General features: G+C 38.0%; 1 protein-coding gene across 2 annotated transcripts in view; it reads left to right on the forward strand.

Annotated features, from left to right (window-relative positions):
• IQSEC1 (IQ motif and Sec7 domain 1) overlaps positions 1-9,488 on the forward strand; it is a 63,040-nt gene extending 53,552 nt beyond the window's left edge. Inside the window, exons 13-14 of one of the 2 annotated variants that reach the window (XM_026066414.1) lie at positions 3,366-3,415; positions 4,719-9,488. In XM_026066414.1, coding sequence (XP_025922199.1) covers positions 3,366-3,415; positions 4,719-5,333 — 665 coding nt within the window. In that variant the 3' untranslated portion in view covers positions 5,334-9,488. The remainder of the gene's footprint in view (positions 1-3,365; positions 3,416-4,718) is intronic. The other variant, XM_026066416.1, reaches the window with a different exon arrangement.
• The last annotated feature ends 8,148 nt before the right edge of the window (positions 9,489-17,636 follow it).

The following is a 17,636-nucleotide window of genomic DNA, read 5'->3' on the forward strand; positions in this document are numbered from 1 at the left end:
TTGTTAGCTTTCCTTTCCTTCGATGGGATATCGACAGTAATGGCCATGACATAGTTTACTGATTTTTTTTTTTAATAAAACAGATTTGTATGAATCAATTTTTTTGTGATACGTCCATGTCAATACCAAATCATTCTCCAGATATGTTGTATAAAGGTATCCCTGAATGTTTACAACTTCTCTGTCTTATGGAAGAAGGAGTTCAGCAAGGCGAGGTGTAATTATGCTGTCTCCTCGTTTCCTGGAATTTATCAGTACCTTGAGAATAATCTGCTTGAAGTTGCCAAGAGACTGTTTTCACAATTGGTGTATGCGCTCAAGACTATACCTGCCTCATCCAAAAAGCAAGATGAAAACATTAAAGGCCACAAACAATCTCTTCACCCTGGAAAGCAGTCTCTCTAAATTATGATTAGATCATGTTGTTGAGATAATTTTGAGCAAGTTAGGTTGGGTAGTACCCCTTACCTCTGTGGCTAGGTGATTGCAGATTCTGCTGCTGGGAATACCAGTTCCACAGCCTGGGGAGGCTAGTATAATGACTCAGAAGAGCTACTAAATTAGTTTGCTTCACCAAAAACAGCATTAGAACTCTTCCAAACTGGTTTTGCCAAGAATTACAAAGCAAATCATAAGAAGTATTTTAGATTTCAGTGTCTCTCATTGGCATAGAACAGAGATTTCCAAGAAATGCAGTATAGTAAGAAAATAAATATTTAACATTTCCTAAAATGATCTGCACATCTGAGATCCCTTTCTTCAAGGTAGAGTGGATTTTTATTTATGAAACCTTGAATTTTCTCCAGGAGTTTTCAAGTTTGCGAAAATATTAACTTGAAATATTCTTAATCCCATATAAGGCATGTACATATATGGGATGCATGATACTTGTGTAAGCTGGACATATTTCTCAGAAAGAATATCAATATCAAACATCAGTGGAATGGTTGAATGAATCAGAAAAGATTAAAATAACTGAAATTTAATTTTATAAAAAGAAATGAAGAACTACTCTAAATAGCCTTCAAAAAATATCAAGTTGAACAGAATATATTAAGCAGAACTGGTCTTCAAATTTGATAAATACCACCTTGCTTTATATTGCAGCAGTTAATAATTATGCTAGTAGAGAATTATGCTTACATAGGAAAATTTTAGTTGAGAGTCACCATTTTCCTGAAAGGCATTTGAACACTGCAGCTCTAGGGAAATGTTTCTGAGATGGGATGCCATCTCAGAGACCAGAGAACAGTCTTCTATAAACATACACTGGCAGGGGGAATGCTCTAGAGGATTTAGTAAATAGCTTTCAAATCACATTGTAGACCAATACAGAAACTGGTTCAATCTGTTTTTAAGAAACTAAATTAATCTCTGTTTACAGTAATAGTGCCTATCTGAGGGGAATTACAGGCCTTTTAAATTGGATTTTCCTTTTGTTCTTGGCTTTGCTAGTACTTCTTTGCCCTGAAGTTATTTGAAGCAAACGTCCATCTGTCTCTTTCTGTCCATATATACTGTGTTCATGGTTATTTTATTAAACTATTTTGACTTCTGCCATATGCAGAAGACATTCAGTTTTCCTATTTTCCTTTATTTTTAGCCATATTTAATGATTTATGGCAACTGTCGCTCTCATTCACAATATTGACTGCTAAGTTAGGAGATGGGTGTCTTTGTGTTTATGGATTGGCAAGCAAGAGTGATGTGTGTGTTAACCAGTACTAGTTCCATTAGGAGAGCAGAAAAAGATTAAAGCCTGACAAGAAAAAAATAAGGGATTATCAAAGCCAGTTATAGGATGCCACAGTTCTTGGTCAGACTAAAACTGCAGGGAGGGATGAGCCACAAAGCTTTTGTCAAAGAGCCTGTCTAGGGGAATTGCTCAATCTCCAACAAACTTGCAAGCCAACCAAAGAACCTTGGCCACAGACACATTTCCCTCAATTTAATGTCAGGGCTTGTACTGAGGAATGAGAATGAGAGAGAGGGAAGTATGTCACGTCAGTCCAGAGACCATACAGTAGCTCTTAAGTGAAACTCGTGTTGCAGAGCAGTGTCCAGTGACCCACCAGGTTATGGTGATGCTTACAGATCTGATAGGTGCTGATTCCCAGGAATCACTGTCGGGTCCCACTTAAAAACGAATCCCAAAGTTCTTCTCTTTGGCTCTCTGAGTTATGCAACAGATGTCTTGTGACTTTTGGTCTTGTAAAGATGAGGGCATGTGGCTTACAGGGTCAGTGATGCTGAAATCCTTGCGTTCATCTCCAACAGTGGCTGCTGGAGTAGAGACTGAAGGCAGCAGTGTACCAGTGTAGGGTGGAGATTGGCTCTGAATTTGGCCTTGCAGGAGAGCAGTGGCATTGAGAGAGAAGCTGTGGTTCTGAAAACGCACAGTTTTTAGAGAAGCTTTGATAACCTGGCCAGTGTTCAAAGGTTAGCTTTGTTTATACATCTCTCCAGTGAAGTATTTTTTACCCTTTCCAAAGCAATGCTCAACAAGCTATCTTCTCAAAAATATCTACTGGCGCTTCAGCCACATGCTATTCTCTCTCCTGTGAGCCACTGAGGTATTTTGGCTCTTAGGCAGCCAGTCTGGTGTTTCATGTATAGTTTTAGTCAAATGTCTTTGGCAATTTGAGAATGTTGTAACAAGCAGCACATCCATCGTACTTAAAGATAAAGCACTGCACAGCTAAACAAACAAAATCTAGCCATAATATCAAGAGTGATTCCAGTTTTACTGATCAAAAATTAAGTTTAGTTTTTTTAAACATCATGAAAGAAGATTATATGAAATCCACTGAGGTTCAAAATTGGAAGTGAAATGATGAAACTGATGCCCTTTACCATTCCCCCCGCATTGAAGTTCAGAATAGGCCAATATTAAATTATATCTTTAAAGTAATACCATCCCACAAGTACATATTAATACTATCAGTGTTTAAAGAAAAAAATTTCGTAGAGAATTAGCTTCCAGGAAATCAAGCAGTTTAAAATCCTAGCTGGTCAACATCATTACCACACTACTAAATATAGGTGCTAAAATATACATATATTAAGAGTTGTACAAATAAAAGAATCACGCTCCAGCAATGATAGCTGATTCACAACAAATATTTCTTAAAAGTTACAGTCAGGTACAGAAACTCAATATAACTGATGGCCTTAAAATTTAATTTTTGGCCTTAAAATCTAAGTTTCTGCCTTAGTAGCTATTGTACCAGTCCAATGCAATGTGAACTCCCCTGCAGCCCCTCTAGTTGCATTTAGAGACTCCTCTAGTGATTCAGGGAAAGCAGCTGTTTTTCACCCGGGTCTTGTCTCAGTCTCTAATCTATGGTGTTGCATGTCCTGGGCAGGCAAGCGTGGGCGACGCAGCAGTGCAGGATCGCTAGACAGCAATATGGAAGTAAGTAGGAAGTTACTGATGTCTAGCTGGATGTGATGATGTGCATTTCAAACCTTTATTTTATATACATATTTTTTTGCTCTTTTTTCTTCTAACATATAACCTGCCTGCCTCAAATAAAATGCATGCCTAGGCTACTCACTTTGTATTCTTCCAGCTTAAAAAGCACTGACAGCTTGTTTTAGACCAATGCCATTTTTGGTTTGAGCTAACCTTGTTCCCTTTGTTCCTGCAAGCATGGTTAAATGATTATGACGTGTCCTTTTGCCGCCATTTCAGTCTGGTCCCAGCTTAAAAGCCCACTTGCTCTTTGTTACGGAAGTACACTGTTCTTGCTGTTTGATATTTAGCTAAAACTATTGACTTTCATGCTCAACCATTTACATTGCTTATTTTCTAGTTAAATTGCTAAATGTATGCAGTCATGACATCATGGAATTGCACAGATAGGGCATGGGAGGAAAAAATGAATAAGATAGGTGAATTCAATGTGGATTTCATGAGATTTCATTCATCTTCAAACCATTTATATATATTGTTCATGTCTTTGAATTCAGCTTGCAGACTTTTTTTTTTGTGTTTGCTTTAGGTAGATTGCAGTTTAAATCTAGCACACTTTGCATAAGTACTGTTGTGTCCCATAACTGTCTTTACAAAACATAACCCCCAAACTTCCAGAAACTAAATAGACCATTCCAGGCTAAATAATAGAATACGTTGGACCATAGCTCAGAGCAACACAATCACATAGAAATCTTAGTGGCAAGAGTGGTATGGTTCCATTTAACATACAATGTAGAGTAAGGCTTGAGAAGCAGCACTGTGGTATATAGTAGTAACAAACTACTATAATCAAATTTAAAAAACTGATTTTGAAATCTGAATTGTAACTGTAATATTTGCTGCTGTGTGTTTAACTACTTAGGTTGAATTTAATATTTTATTTTTTTGTTTAAAAAAGTAACTATGTTCTTTTAAAGTATTTTAAAATGTACTTTTTCTTTAAAAACACACTTCTACGTATTATGTCATGTTACTCTTCCGTGACATTTTTCTTACTTAAAGTAACAGCTTTCATTATTAAAGTATTGAAAGAAAAACTATTAATGCTTATAAACATCCCAAGAAGGGTATGAATGCCTCATTGGCAATTTAGGAAAGCTGGAAATATAAATTCTCCTAGAACTCTAACGTAGTCCACCCATGCGAGCACTTAAGGAGGAGTTTGTGGGTCAGTATGAACTTCTTCTTTTAAACATTTTAAGATTTTTTTTAATTTTTATTTCTATTAATTTCTTTTTAGGGGTCCATCATTAGCAGTCCTCACATGCGCCGAAGAGCTACATCAACCCGAGAGTGTCCATCTCGCCCTCACCAGACTATGCCTAACTCTTCCTCACTCCTAGGTTCCTTATTTGGTAGTAAAAGGGGAAAGCCACCTTCCCAAGGCCATCCACCTTCCCAAGGCCATCCGCCATCTGGCTCATCACAGCAGCCTCCGCTCCCTCCAGTACTCCCACATCAGCAGCACTCTCAGCATCCTTCGGCCCTGCACCACGCGGGGCCGGCTGAGGGGCAGGCGCAGGCGCAGGTGCACTCGCACCATTCGCAGTACTGCCACATGCAGCAGAACCCGCCGCCCTACCACCACCACCACCACTACCACCCTCCCCAGCACGTCCAGCACCCGCACCAGTATCACCAACACGTGCCGCATTCCCAGCACGTGGCACACTCCCCGCATACTCCGTACATGCAGCACCCCCATGCGCAACATACCCACTCTCCGCACCCGCCGCTGCCCCCGCCACACTCGTCTCATCCCCAACACGCTCAGCATCACCATGGACCGCCACCGCCTCCCTCCACTACAGCCAGCACTAAGCCCAAGCACAGTGGCATCAGCACAATAGTCTAGAACATATTGACCCTCCCAATAACTATAGTTTTTAAATACAGTTACAAAGGCACTTACAGGAAGCAACAAATAATATTGTTGGTTTTTACCTAGACAGTTTAACTGAGTTGTGTGAGTTTAAAGGCTTGCTGATAAATAAAATAATTCAAGTTAGGGCAGTCAATACTGGTTTTACTTACCTACTTGTTAGACACTTGCCATCTGGTTAGTTATTCTTTCCACACTGCCTTGAAAACATGCTGCTTGCTGAATATGAGTAAAGCTACCTTTTACACCAAATCCCATGACAATTTTACATGCATAATAAAAACTTAGTCTATGAAAAAAGGAAAAAAGTGATACAGAACCAAGTGTTGCATTCTTGCTCTTTTATTGTCAATGGGCAAAAAATAAGTAGACCTGATATGGTTGATGAAAGTACGTAAGTAAACTTTATATAATATAAATATATACATATAAATATATATATACTGTATAGTTAACGTTTGTGCTTGGAAAGAAATTTTTCAGTCCACAAAACTAGCAATATAGACCTTACAAGGAATTCCACTTACTTGATAGGACAGTATAATAGATGAATAGCGTATGAAAGAGTAGACCAAAAATATTAAATGTTAAAAACAAATTTCAGACATTTCAGTATTTTCATTCAAAGTCCTCTGGACTCGCTGAGATTTCTAAGCAATCATTACTAAATGTGCCAAGTAACATAGCATTTAAATGTTGTAGTCAAATACTGCTTTGTATAAATTCTTATTTTATTAACATGATAATATCATACGTAATCAGTATTATAACTGCTCTGCTATTTCAGGTAAGCAAACTTGTTAAGATGCAGTAGTTATACGGTAGCAATGTAGGATGACCGTTTACCCAGGGTCATCTTCAAGCATTGGTCACACCAATTCTTAGACACTTTAAAGGCTGTGATAACTGTGAATTTACATGATCCACATTTCTTTTGTATGCATATGATTTAATGAACACACATGAAAAGTTACAACAGGTGCATGTATACACTGCAAAAACATTCATCTCAAACATGAAATTGCAAACTTCCATTCTTCTCAGCTACTTTGTTTCCTGTTTGCCATAATTTCTCATTTTTACCCCCAATTAAGCTGAATTCCAGTCTGAGAGTGTTTCCAGATGGAAGTGCTCTAAAACTTGAAGGTTTGTTTTAGAATTTAGTATAGGGTTTTTATATATATATATATATATAAATATATTAAAAAAAATCTGTAATTCCATGTAGCCATGCGCTAGCAACAAAGTGGCTTCACCATTTTTACTCATCACATTTGTTAGTTTACAAGTACCCAGCACTCAGCAGGCTGAGTTTATGCTCAAACTCTCACTTTCATAGCCCAGATAGTTGCAAGACATCACATAAAAACAGGCTGTGCTGTTGTTGCTTATGTGTTGTAATCAAACCATTTGCAAATTTATATAAAATTTTTATCCCTAAATCCTGTACAAAGTTATACATGGCGCCTACTTTGTAGTTTCAGCATTTTGAGCCACTGCAAGGACTTTACACCTAAACAATAGAAACAAAGGAATCACAACTGCAAAACTGTACCAGCCTAAAAGCAAACCTTGAAGAGGATGAGCAAAAAGTTCCAGTGTGAGATGGGTAAAAGTAATAATAACAACTAATTAATTGTCTGTTTAACAACAATAATAAACCCGTCAGGAATAATGAGGAAAAGAGAACAAGAGGGTGACTTTTCATATGAGGTTGCTCTTGGTATCTCTGTTTTGGGGGGCGGGGAGGGGATTTTTTTTTGGTGATTTTTTTCCCTTTCATACCATTGATATCACAATACCAGCAAACTGCAAACTGAGCACTTTGTTAACCTCCACAGAGAGCAAATACAGCAATCTAGAGTTTAGCCTTTTGTTTAAAACTTGTCCATGTTTGTTCCTCACGTGTGCGATATATTTTCCCCTTCTGTTTCTTCTCCTATAATTTATCTTCATGCAAAGAAAAGAAAACAAGTAATTACATTATTATTTTTTAAGTATCTCACTTGCTATTCTAAATTCTACAGCTTAACCATAAGAGGGCTCATACAGGCCCCCTGAGGCTCTGTTCTTGCAGTTTAAAAAAATATATACTGTTCTTATAAGGGAAAGTAGAACTGTCTGCATGTCATCTAATGTTATTATTGTGAGGCTACACTCTACATATTGTATATTTGCAAAATATATCAGTGTTACTGTTGATATTAGTTGAAGTAAAGTGATAACATTTAAATATGTAGACTTTTCTTCATACCTCTGTACCAATGGTAGAGTCTAACTGTAATTTATAGGTTGTTCCAGAAAAGATAAAGATACTATTCAGGTACAAACATCTTTCAGAAAGTGCATCTTTTAATTAAAACAGAGGTAAAAATGCTCCTCTTCACTGAGTGACATAGCCTGTACTTTTTTCAGATGCAGACTTCTTAATGTCAGTAAAATTGCCTGTGTACTGAATAAATACAGAATATGCAGTAGCAGTGGAAAGGAAGATCTGACCCGAGCCGTGTTACTTAGTTAACAATAAAGACCTTAAATATCCCAGATCTGTATTTGTTTTATGTTTTAAAAACCCTTTCATTCATTTAAATTAGAGTTACATATAAATATTCCAAATTTACACTGTAAGCCACATTTTAATGCGTGACTGCTGATTTTCCGTGTGCAGTCAAATATTCAGAAGTTGTCACAAAAGTGCACGCCAGAAAAAAAAACATTTAGGCATGATTTCATGTACACATGGAGAAAGAGTTTGTGCCTACTCTGTGGGTATATTAAGTTGCACGTGTAAAATCACTGACCAGAACAACTAAACAACCTGTTCATATAAGAGTCCAGTATTTGTAAAATTTCTTATTTCAAGTTAGTGAGGAGAGACACAGCGGGCTTGGTTCCACATCCCTGCCCCCTCACACCCCCTCATATATTTGTATGTACTTCTAACAAACGAATGTGTCTTGGTGTCAGCATAAGTCTTAAGAACTTTGCTGCTCATTTAGGGATGTGTAGTGTAGCCTGTCTCAATCCACCCTTAAGTAACAATTGCTTAGAGCAGCGTGGATCATGCCTAGAACAGGAAAATGACAGTACTTCAATATTGTGTGGGGTTAAGAAAATGATTTTTTTTGGCCTGCAGGCAGGAGTAGAATTGGGAGGGTTTTTTCTCAAATTCCATTGTCAATTAAGAACTGGTACAGAACAGTATAGAGTGACTATGTTTCTCTTTTCCCATAAGTAATGTGGCAGAGTAGTAATGCTGATTTGAAAAAATGAAAGGGAAACCTAAAGAATGAAGGTGGAACAAAAAAAAAAAAAAATCTTTTCTGGGACAACGGTCAAATATATATTTGGGGTTTTTAATTTTTTTAAGTTAAGAATGAAATGTACAACAATGTAAAAACAAAAACAAGAAACAAAGTTCATCCTACTATAATGTACGTCTTGTATTGCTAAAAAAGTCTAACATACAGTGTAGAATGATTTCCCATCATGTACTGCATGCAGCAGAAGCCTCTTGTTTCTTGATAAAATGAGCTGAAAGAAAGTCAGCAGATATTTAAACAATGAATCTCTAGATGTTGACTTGCTGTTCCATATGAAGCTGTGTGTTTTCTGCAGTTAAGCATGCATTTTGCCGTTCCGTTGTAAAATATCATCGCACTTCTTGCCTGCAAAATGGATTATTGTGTATATATTTAAAAGAAAAATGGAACCAATAACAAGATTAAATTTGGGAAAGAGAAAAGGGGGTGGTGAAAATGGGACCAAGTAGGGGAAATAGATAGTTCTCTAAATTGTACATAGTGTGTAAATTAGTATTACTATAAGTCTGCAGTCACTTTGAGGTTGCCTACAATACCTATCTCCTGTTAGGAACTTAAATCAGCTTTGAGTTGTATTAAACAGTTAGAATTAGGTCTTGAATGCAGACTGTTAAAGACTTCAAGAAACATTATGCTTACAAGAAGCTTCTGTTCTGGGGAGGCTTGAGACCCCTTTTGTAACTATGGGGAAGAAAGGAGTGCTTTCATTTTAATATGCATTCTGTTTGTAAGTAGTAACAGACCCTATTGATGTAAAACTATAACTGTGATCATGTGGAGAAATCAAATAAATCATTTAAAACTCTTTGTTTCTCATTTTGTGTAATCAAAGAACTTCAATGCTCCAGACTCGAAATGAAGAAAATTCCCTCCTATGATATCCTGGCCCCGTTGAGTCAATGGGATTTCTGCTGCTGACTTCAAAGGGGTCAACATCACAGTCTTAAATTAAAATAATTTGGGGGAAACAACGATCAGTACTGTGGAGATTGCGGTCACTTCTCAATAGGCTTTGGTTTGTTTGGTGGTACTATGGATGTATTTAGTTCCTAAGTAAGGTAAACGGCAATACCACACCTAGATCTGCAAAGAATAAGAGGCAGCATGGAAGAGGCTTTTTTGTGTAGCATTACCAAAACAGTCTAACTTTGAGAAATAGTAAGTGGATTTTGAAACTTTTTCTTAAACATGAACTCTAGCACGTTAAACTGATCCCGTTAACCTTTTGGTTATGACATTGCCTTAGGAGCTCACATTCAGATGACCGACTGCCCTTGACTCATGCATGTTGTAGTTTGTCCTTCCCAGGGATGCAGCCCTTCATTTCGTAAGTGTAACCTGCATTTCTTGGATCGAGCTTTGAGAGTTCATTGCTTCTGTGCACCCACTGGCAGGCAACCCTCATCATCCTTCAGTAAGTGATGTAAATGAATAAGCGTTACTCAGTTGCTACTTGTACCTGTACTTGTTTGCTGTGTGTCTCAATTTACACCACAAAAGGATCACGGCGTGGGCATATGTGCCACACATGGCCTTCATAATATTTGATGTTACATTTGCAGGACACTTGATGTCCTGCAATTACTTTAGATAATAATATGTGGCATATTCAATTATTTTCATGGGGTTTTTTAGTTCATTTTCTAGATAAAGGGGATTATAGTGTGGCTATAAAACCTCAGTTAAAACTAATGTTGAACTGTGCATTTAAACTAAGTATTGTATTTACTTTTTTTTTCCTGTGAATTTTAGGAGATTCTTGAATTGTTTAGAGGAAATAGTCGACTATGACCTATTTCTGAATGGCTGTAATTACAGAAAGCACATCCTGATCAATGATTTTTTTTTTTTTTTTTTTTGGTAGGTAAGTACCTGTTTATCACTAGATATTCCAAAATGTGTCGTCACTCTGAGCTGTGTAGCACATTAGAAGAGAGCTGCTGCCTCATAGAAAGACTCTGTTACTGGAAGTAGAAGAATTTTCAGTGATGTTCTTTACTGGTCCTTCTATTCCTGTTTTAGAAACTGTGTTTACTTTAAAATTTTTTGATTCATCTACATTTTAAGAAGGCAAAGAGTCTCTTCTCTGTAATTTAACTCTCTTTAAGAGACTCTGAATGTTGTTATAAAATAAATCTATTTTTTCCTGATCCATCTTAAAAGGAGGACCTAAATAACATCTCTAATTGCTGCTGCTTCCTATTGAAGACTAGATTGAAAGCACTTAAGATTTGGCAGTGCTGAAGAAAAATTAATAGCCGAAGAAACCTGAGCACCAGCTGTGGTCAGTGTGGACAATTTACCAATAGCAGCAATGCTGAGTAACTTAATAAAAAAAATTCAATATAGATAAAGCCTTTGATACGGTATAATGGTCACATTTTAAAGCGTTGTTCATAGACTGTAAATTTTAATATCCTTATGAGTCTGAGATGCTCATCTTAAAGGAGTAGCATATCTTAAGTGTCTGATAAAACTCATATGCACATACCTAGTGAAAAATGGCTTCATTTAAGAAGTTATGTTGCCTCCTCACTGAGCACTGGCAATCTAACCCTAAAATTAAGGAAAAGGTCACGGATTTTCTGTAATGAGTTGTAACTGAAAATAACACATTTTACAAGCCAGAGGTCTAGTCCTTGAAACCTTTTCCTCAACTTTGTCCCTATGTTTGTGCGTTTTAGGGATGTATATGTGTGTGTGTCTGTGTCTGTACACATATTAATTGCATGAATTAATTTTCATGCAATAACAAATTACTTCCAGCTCTTTCAGACAGCATCTTTTTAACAGGAGGTTACTTTGCAAGTATTCTGTGTAATATTTTGGTTGAAATACAAAGGCAATATTGAAATGACAGGAAAATGAACTACTGATCTTCATGAAAGTTTTACTTCTGAGCGCTCTGTTTTATTTGCATCTCCAGGTTTTTGTTGACTTAACAATCTCATATTAATGAATTCTGTCCAACTTCCTCCCAGCCCCCCAGTCTGCAATAATAGTTGATTTTTATTGAGGAGTTTCATATAAAACAGTTGCATTTGCATTTTACCTTTTTTTTTGGGGGGGGGGAATATATGTAACAGTTGCTTGATGTATTCATGTATTCATGCAACATTTGATGTTGTATTCATCTATTATCTGTGCACATGTGAGATTTGGGAGCCCCAATTATTTTTAAATTTGTTGCACAGTATTGCAGTTCCTGATCTTACAGGGGCCAGAATATCCTCATTAGTTTTAATTGGCACTGTTACTTATCCCTCCGCATTTTATATTGATCTTGAAACATTTTAAGCCAACTTCTAGTCTTTCGTGTAGTTACTCAAATAACTGTCACAGGATGTCAGAATTAATATGCTGTTAGGACTGTATGATAAATCAGCATATGTATGTATTGATAAACTTATTTGCATAAGCTGAACAATGTAGTTACAGTTGCTTGCTACGATAAATCTATACTGGTGTTATAACTGTTATATGCACTTTTTTCAAAAGGAAGCATATTGAGCGTTACATTAGCTAACTAACCTCTTAGTGATTTTTGTTGCTATTAATATAAAATTCAGATAGAAAAAGATAGCACAGCAAACTTGATAGAGGTGTCTAAATTACACAAATGATGAAAAAATGCTTCTTTTTAAGTATATTTTTGCTAGACTTTTTTGTTTCCTATTATTTCTATAATTAAAGCCAAATTCTGTATTGCTTGGCAAAACTAAATCAGTGGCAGGATGAGGGTGATAATGAATGTTAGAAAATGTTTAAATTAAGGTCTTTGCTTGAAGTGACTTAGATCTAAGCTAAATGAGACTTAAAAGAATTGTTGGTTGATGCTGGATTGAAACGATCACTTTTTTCAACTGGCTAGACTTACTATTTTTACCAAATGTATAAATGCATATTTTATGCATAAAATGTTATGAGAGAAAATCTCCCTTATTTAGCATTGTTGCAATAATTGAGATGTGAAATGAGCGTCATGGTTCACAAGACTTATCAGCCAGCTCAGATAAATCACACATGGATACAGTTTATCAGCCGTGCTGTAAAATAACTTATAAAACTTCAGCTTTCATTTGTTTCTTCATATTTAATCATAGTAATTTTAACAGGTGTAGGTAATGAGGAAAGAAAGAATCAATCTGTCTTTAATAAGGTGAACAGCGTAAATTCACAAATGAAATGTATGTGTGCATAGTGGAAAATAGGGGAAATAATTTATATCTACAACTTCTCTTCTGCTACAAAATAATATGTTAACAAGTGTTTGGCAAAGGAATGTGATGCTTTTTTTCTTTGGAAATGGAAAGAGCAAGGACTATGCAAGTGTTGTGGGTTAGGAGACTAAGTTATTCAATGATATCACAATAAGCCAGAGAAGCTGGAAATTAATTTCATAATTACCATTATGAAATTGTTTTTAATCAGGAAGCAATCCGATTTTCAGTCATACAGTTCCATCACGTTTAGATCCAGCTGTACTAAGTGCGGCCTCTCCTATGTGCATGATCCTTGGACAGGGACACGTTTTCCTGAAGCTGTCCGGGGCAGTGGCCCCTCTCCCCGCTGAGGTCCCGGGGCGCGCGGTGCAGCTGAGCTGTGCCCCAGGCCGGGGAGCAGGAGAGGAGCCCGGTGCCCTGGTGAATGTAGGAGCACGAACGCTGCCGTGGCGGTGAGCGAGGGGAGAAGCCGAGGAGCATGTCTCATGCCAAATGCATGACTTGGGCAGCACTGCACTAATGCAATGGGGCGCAGCTCCTGCAGGCATTTTGCTCTTCCATAAGCTCACCGTATGCTGTTGATTGATTATTAGTTCAATTTTACTGGCTAGAATTCCTTTATATCCACCTCCAACAACAGGGAGAAAGAGTTTACAAAACACTTAGAAAAGTAAGATAGTTTCGTGTTTCCTTTTGATCTAATATGACAGAGCTAATTGATGATTTGCCTGTAAGTGCCAGGTTAAGTTGTGAGGAATTCCTTTCACTAACAATATGTGTCTGTTTCTTTTTTCAGGTGGTACTTATGACAGCCACAGTACAATAATTTTGGATGTACATTAGCCTGGGCAAATGTTATGAAGTGACAGTGTTAACATCAGTGTTTCAGACACATTGCATTACTTCTACAGCATGTAACCAGGAGCAAAAATGGAAATATCAGTTTCTGCTCTCACCTTTCCCAAGTCATATTTCTGTAAAACAACTTTCTTTAAAATATTTGGAGACAGGAGAGGTGATGCAATGAGCACATCATCACATGCCCACAGGGAAGACAGTTATGAATTTCAAGGGCAAAACTTTCCCACCATCTCTCTCATTGAAAAGGAGAAAACTACAATTTTATAAATTAAATTTATATTTATATTTATAAACAATTTTATATACTAGAGGAATGGTATTTATTTTTTCATGGAAGTACTGCAAAAATTGAATATTTTTGTAAAGCAATTCAGAGCTACAATTGCACTTCTTAAGTAAGTAAAATATCAATGTCTTAAGGAACTGAATATTATCAGATATTAATATTAAATATCATTTTTAAATGGTTATTGAGAAACTAGAGTAAAAAGAAAAGGGAAACTGTGTAGGGTATGATGCTCATTTACTGATGTATATCTCTGTTGTATTAATTCTTTCTCAAGAAAGCAAATCTCTGTGATCAAACTGAAATGGGCATCGTTGTAGAAGTCAAGGCTGACCACAAAATGTGAGTTCTGAAGAGCTCTCTAATAGAGCTGAGTAGTCAGGGGGCTGTTCCAGAAAGGTGGTAGTAGTGAAGAGTGGTCTAGTAGTTTCAAAGGAAGCTGAAATTTTATGAACATGTGGATGAAAGCTGAGTAGTAGGGGGAGCAGAGATGAGATATAGACAGAAGTGGGAGAAGAAAAAGTTCAGGAACATTGCTAAAGCAGAAGGCAAAGAAACTATTTTATTAGCAGCGTATTGTGTAGTTTTGTGCTGTGTGGTTTGAAAATTTTTATAGGCCAGGATGGTGGAATTATGGTGCCATGGAGAGTTACAGAGAACTGCAGCTGTCAGGATTGTGTTTTCAATTGTGGCTGTGTATCTGCAACAGCATTAGTGTTGCAGATATGGGACAAATTAAATATTGGTCTGATGTACTAACAATGCCAACTTTAGAGCTGTCAGCACAGAAACAGAGGATGCTCTATCTGCAAGCGATAGTTCACTTGTACTTCATGCTGGGGATATGTTAACGTGATTTGTTCTGCAACTGGAGAATTTTTTCTCTGCATAGGTACTTCTCTCAAGGTATGCTGGCAGTCCCATTCTCGTGCTTAGCAAATGAATGCACAGGGTGGAGTGTGCTGGCTGCTCTTTAGGTTCCTTTGAACTTCCCAGTGAGACATCTTTTTCATGCTGTTTCCCAACTGCCCAGCCTTGTTTTCTCTGCTGGGATCATTTTCTTCAAGTAGTCTTTATTGTGTTTTTTGTTTATCCTTTCTTCAAAGTCGTCAGGTCACCCCCATTTCTATTGGCCAAAACCAGTCTGACTTGTCTCTGTCAGTGGAGAGACATCATCTTTGTGCATTGGAGTGCCTCACCTTTGTCATTAGCTTTAGAACATACATCCTCAGCAAGTTCAGTTTCCAGAGGATGTAACTGGAACCAAACCTCCTCTTTTGGCACCCTCGATGTCTTAGCTACCATCACCTTTATCTGGAATCAGGACATGGCACTGGTGTGGTTTTAGCACTCCATCTCATCTTAGCATCAGCTTCCCCGGCACAGGTCTCCTCTCAGTGATGCGATGTTAGAAGGCCTTCTGCTCTATTAACCTGATGTATTATGAAGTTGAGCTTTTCACTCTTCCTATCCACACTATCAACCAATTACAGATACAAGTGCTCTATTGAGACAGTAACATGCTATCACTCTGCCCCAAGAATTGCAAAGTGTTGGAGCCATCTCAGCGTTTCCCACCGTTTCCTTCTGACAAGAGGGCTAGGTATCACCTCTTGCTTTTCTGTCTTTCAAGATATGTTTGGCAATGAGTTTTCAAAAGGAGTTTGACAACTTGACTTACCAGAACTGAACATCCAGAGAAGCTCAGGATCAGTTTTGGTAGTTGGTACTCCTTTATTCCCCTAACCATGAAACTGTGACAGTATCGTAATCTTACGGAAAAGCAGGGTCCTACACATGGCCTTTCCCATCTGTTGCAGTGAAGGCCTTTATCAAAGGAGCAGCCTAAAAGGGCTAATCATCTCTCAAAAATAAGGTATCCATGTTTTCATACCAAGTCAAGTAGTTGGTAAAGATCATGAAAAAATCACCTTATCGCCCTTCAGGAGACGGTCTCAAAGTGAGCACCCAATAGCTGCATCTTCTCCCCAATCAGTATTTGTAATTCATGGAAGCAATGAGTCTGTGAAAAGGAGAACCTTCCTTGCTCAAGATATGTTTGTTTCATCAGATTTCTGTATGTGCTTGGACTCAACATTGTGTGGTTGATTCACCAATGAGTGAAAATATTTCTTGCCTCTTCCCAATGTACGGTGTTACATGGCTATATTCTCCCTCTTGCCAGGTTATACCCTTAAGATTTGAGACCTGACTGCAGTCCGGACAGCATGCAGAGGGCTGACAGCTATCTCTGCTTATGAATGCTTGGGATTTGAGGATTCCCATAGTGTGAATACATACATACATACACACAAAAATCAGTGAGAACAGCTGCTTGAGCTGGAGATCATAAATACAATTTTGTACCCTTTCCCTTCCCCTCACCCTCAGAACTATTCCCGTGTTGCAGTACGGTATCCGAGAGACCACAGAAATGGCGCTGGCTCTTGAGCTATCTACGTGACCACTGAGCACAAGGAAGGGAGGGATACAAGTATGTTGTGTACTGCCGCCACAGAGTTGCTCGGTTTTAGGTGCCAGCTTGTGCATCCATCTGCAGGGCAGATGTAATACATGGACTGCAGATTTTGAAGAACTCGGGTCCCTGGTCAGTAATCTCTTTTGTAGGTGCTATTTTTTGTCCTAATTTGTTGATTTATCTAGACTACAGGATTAAAGGATTTACATTTTACAAGCTAATGTAAGTATAAAGCAAAGTAAATCCATTTGTGTTCTTAAGATTCATTAGGCTCATATTTACCTTGAAATACTGGCTCTTGTTCAGCCGTTCAATGCTGTTTTGTTAAATTCATAATATTTTGAAAGTCTCCATTGACAGAACAAAGCAAAATAAGGATCACTGAAGATTGCCAGGACTAAAGTGATTCTTAAAAGGAAAGATACATAAATATAACTCAAGGAAGCAAATCAGAGGGTAGGAGTAAAGACAACTTTAAAGGACATGAAAGGTGTATTTCAAACAAATTAATTTTACCTTTGTGTAAATGAATTTTAGTATGCATAAACAATGTGTCAGTGAAAACTCTTACCCATCCACAGATGGGAACAGTAGGTACTGGGTGGTGATACAACAAATTAAACATCTAACAAACTAGACTAGTGACCCGTCTTGTACAGGAATGGATCACTGTTTCTTTCGTTACCAAATTTCAGTATTTAGTTAATTACTTTAGTAATTTTGCATGGTTTTGCAAAAACATGTGCGTGATCAGAGGAGGAGCTGCCAGGTTAGTGAAGCAAGACTTTTTTTTTTTTGGAATGAATGAATGAAAAGAAAGTAAATTCTTCCTTTTAACGTATAATTGATGCAGTGCGTTACATTAACTCTTAAGGATTGTAACCCTCCCCGAGCTGTAGTGGTGTGAAAGGAAGGGGTTTTGCCATCCGCCCTTTCGTTAGGGGAGCACATCACCGCGCGGGCTGGGGGGCGGGACCCCTGGGAGCCCCCCGGCCCTTGTCGCGGCCCGCAGCGGCTGAGGGCGCCGCCGCCCGCCATCGCCCCCCCCGGCCCGCGCGGGCTCCTCCCAACGGTCGCGCCTGGGGGCGGGGCTCCGCCGCCTCG

Source organism: Apteryx rowi, unplaced genomic scaffold, assembly GCF_003343035.1.
Source record: "Apteryx rowi isolate R43461 unplaced genomic scaffold, aptRow1 scaffold_240, whole genome shotgun sequence".
NCBI lineage: Eukaryota > Metazoa > Chordata > Aves > Apterygiformes > Apterygidae > Apteryx > Apteryx rowi.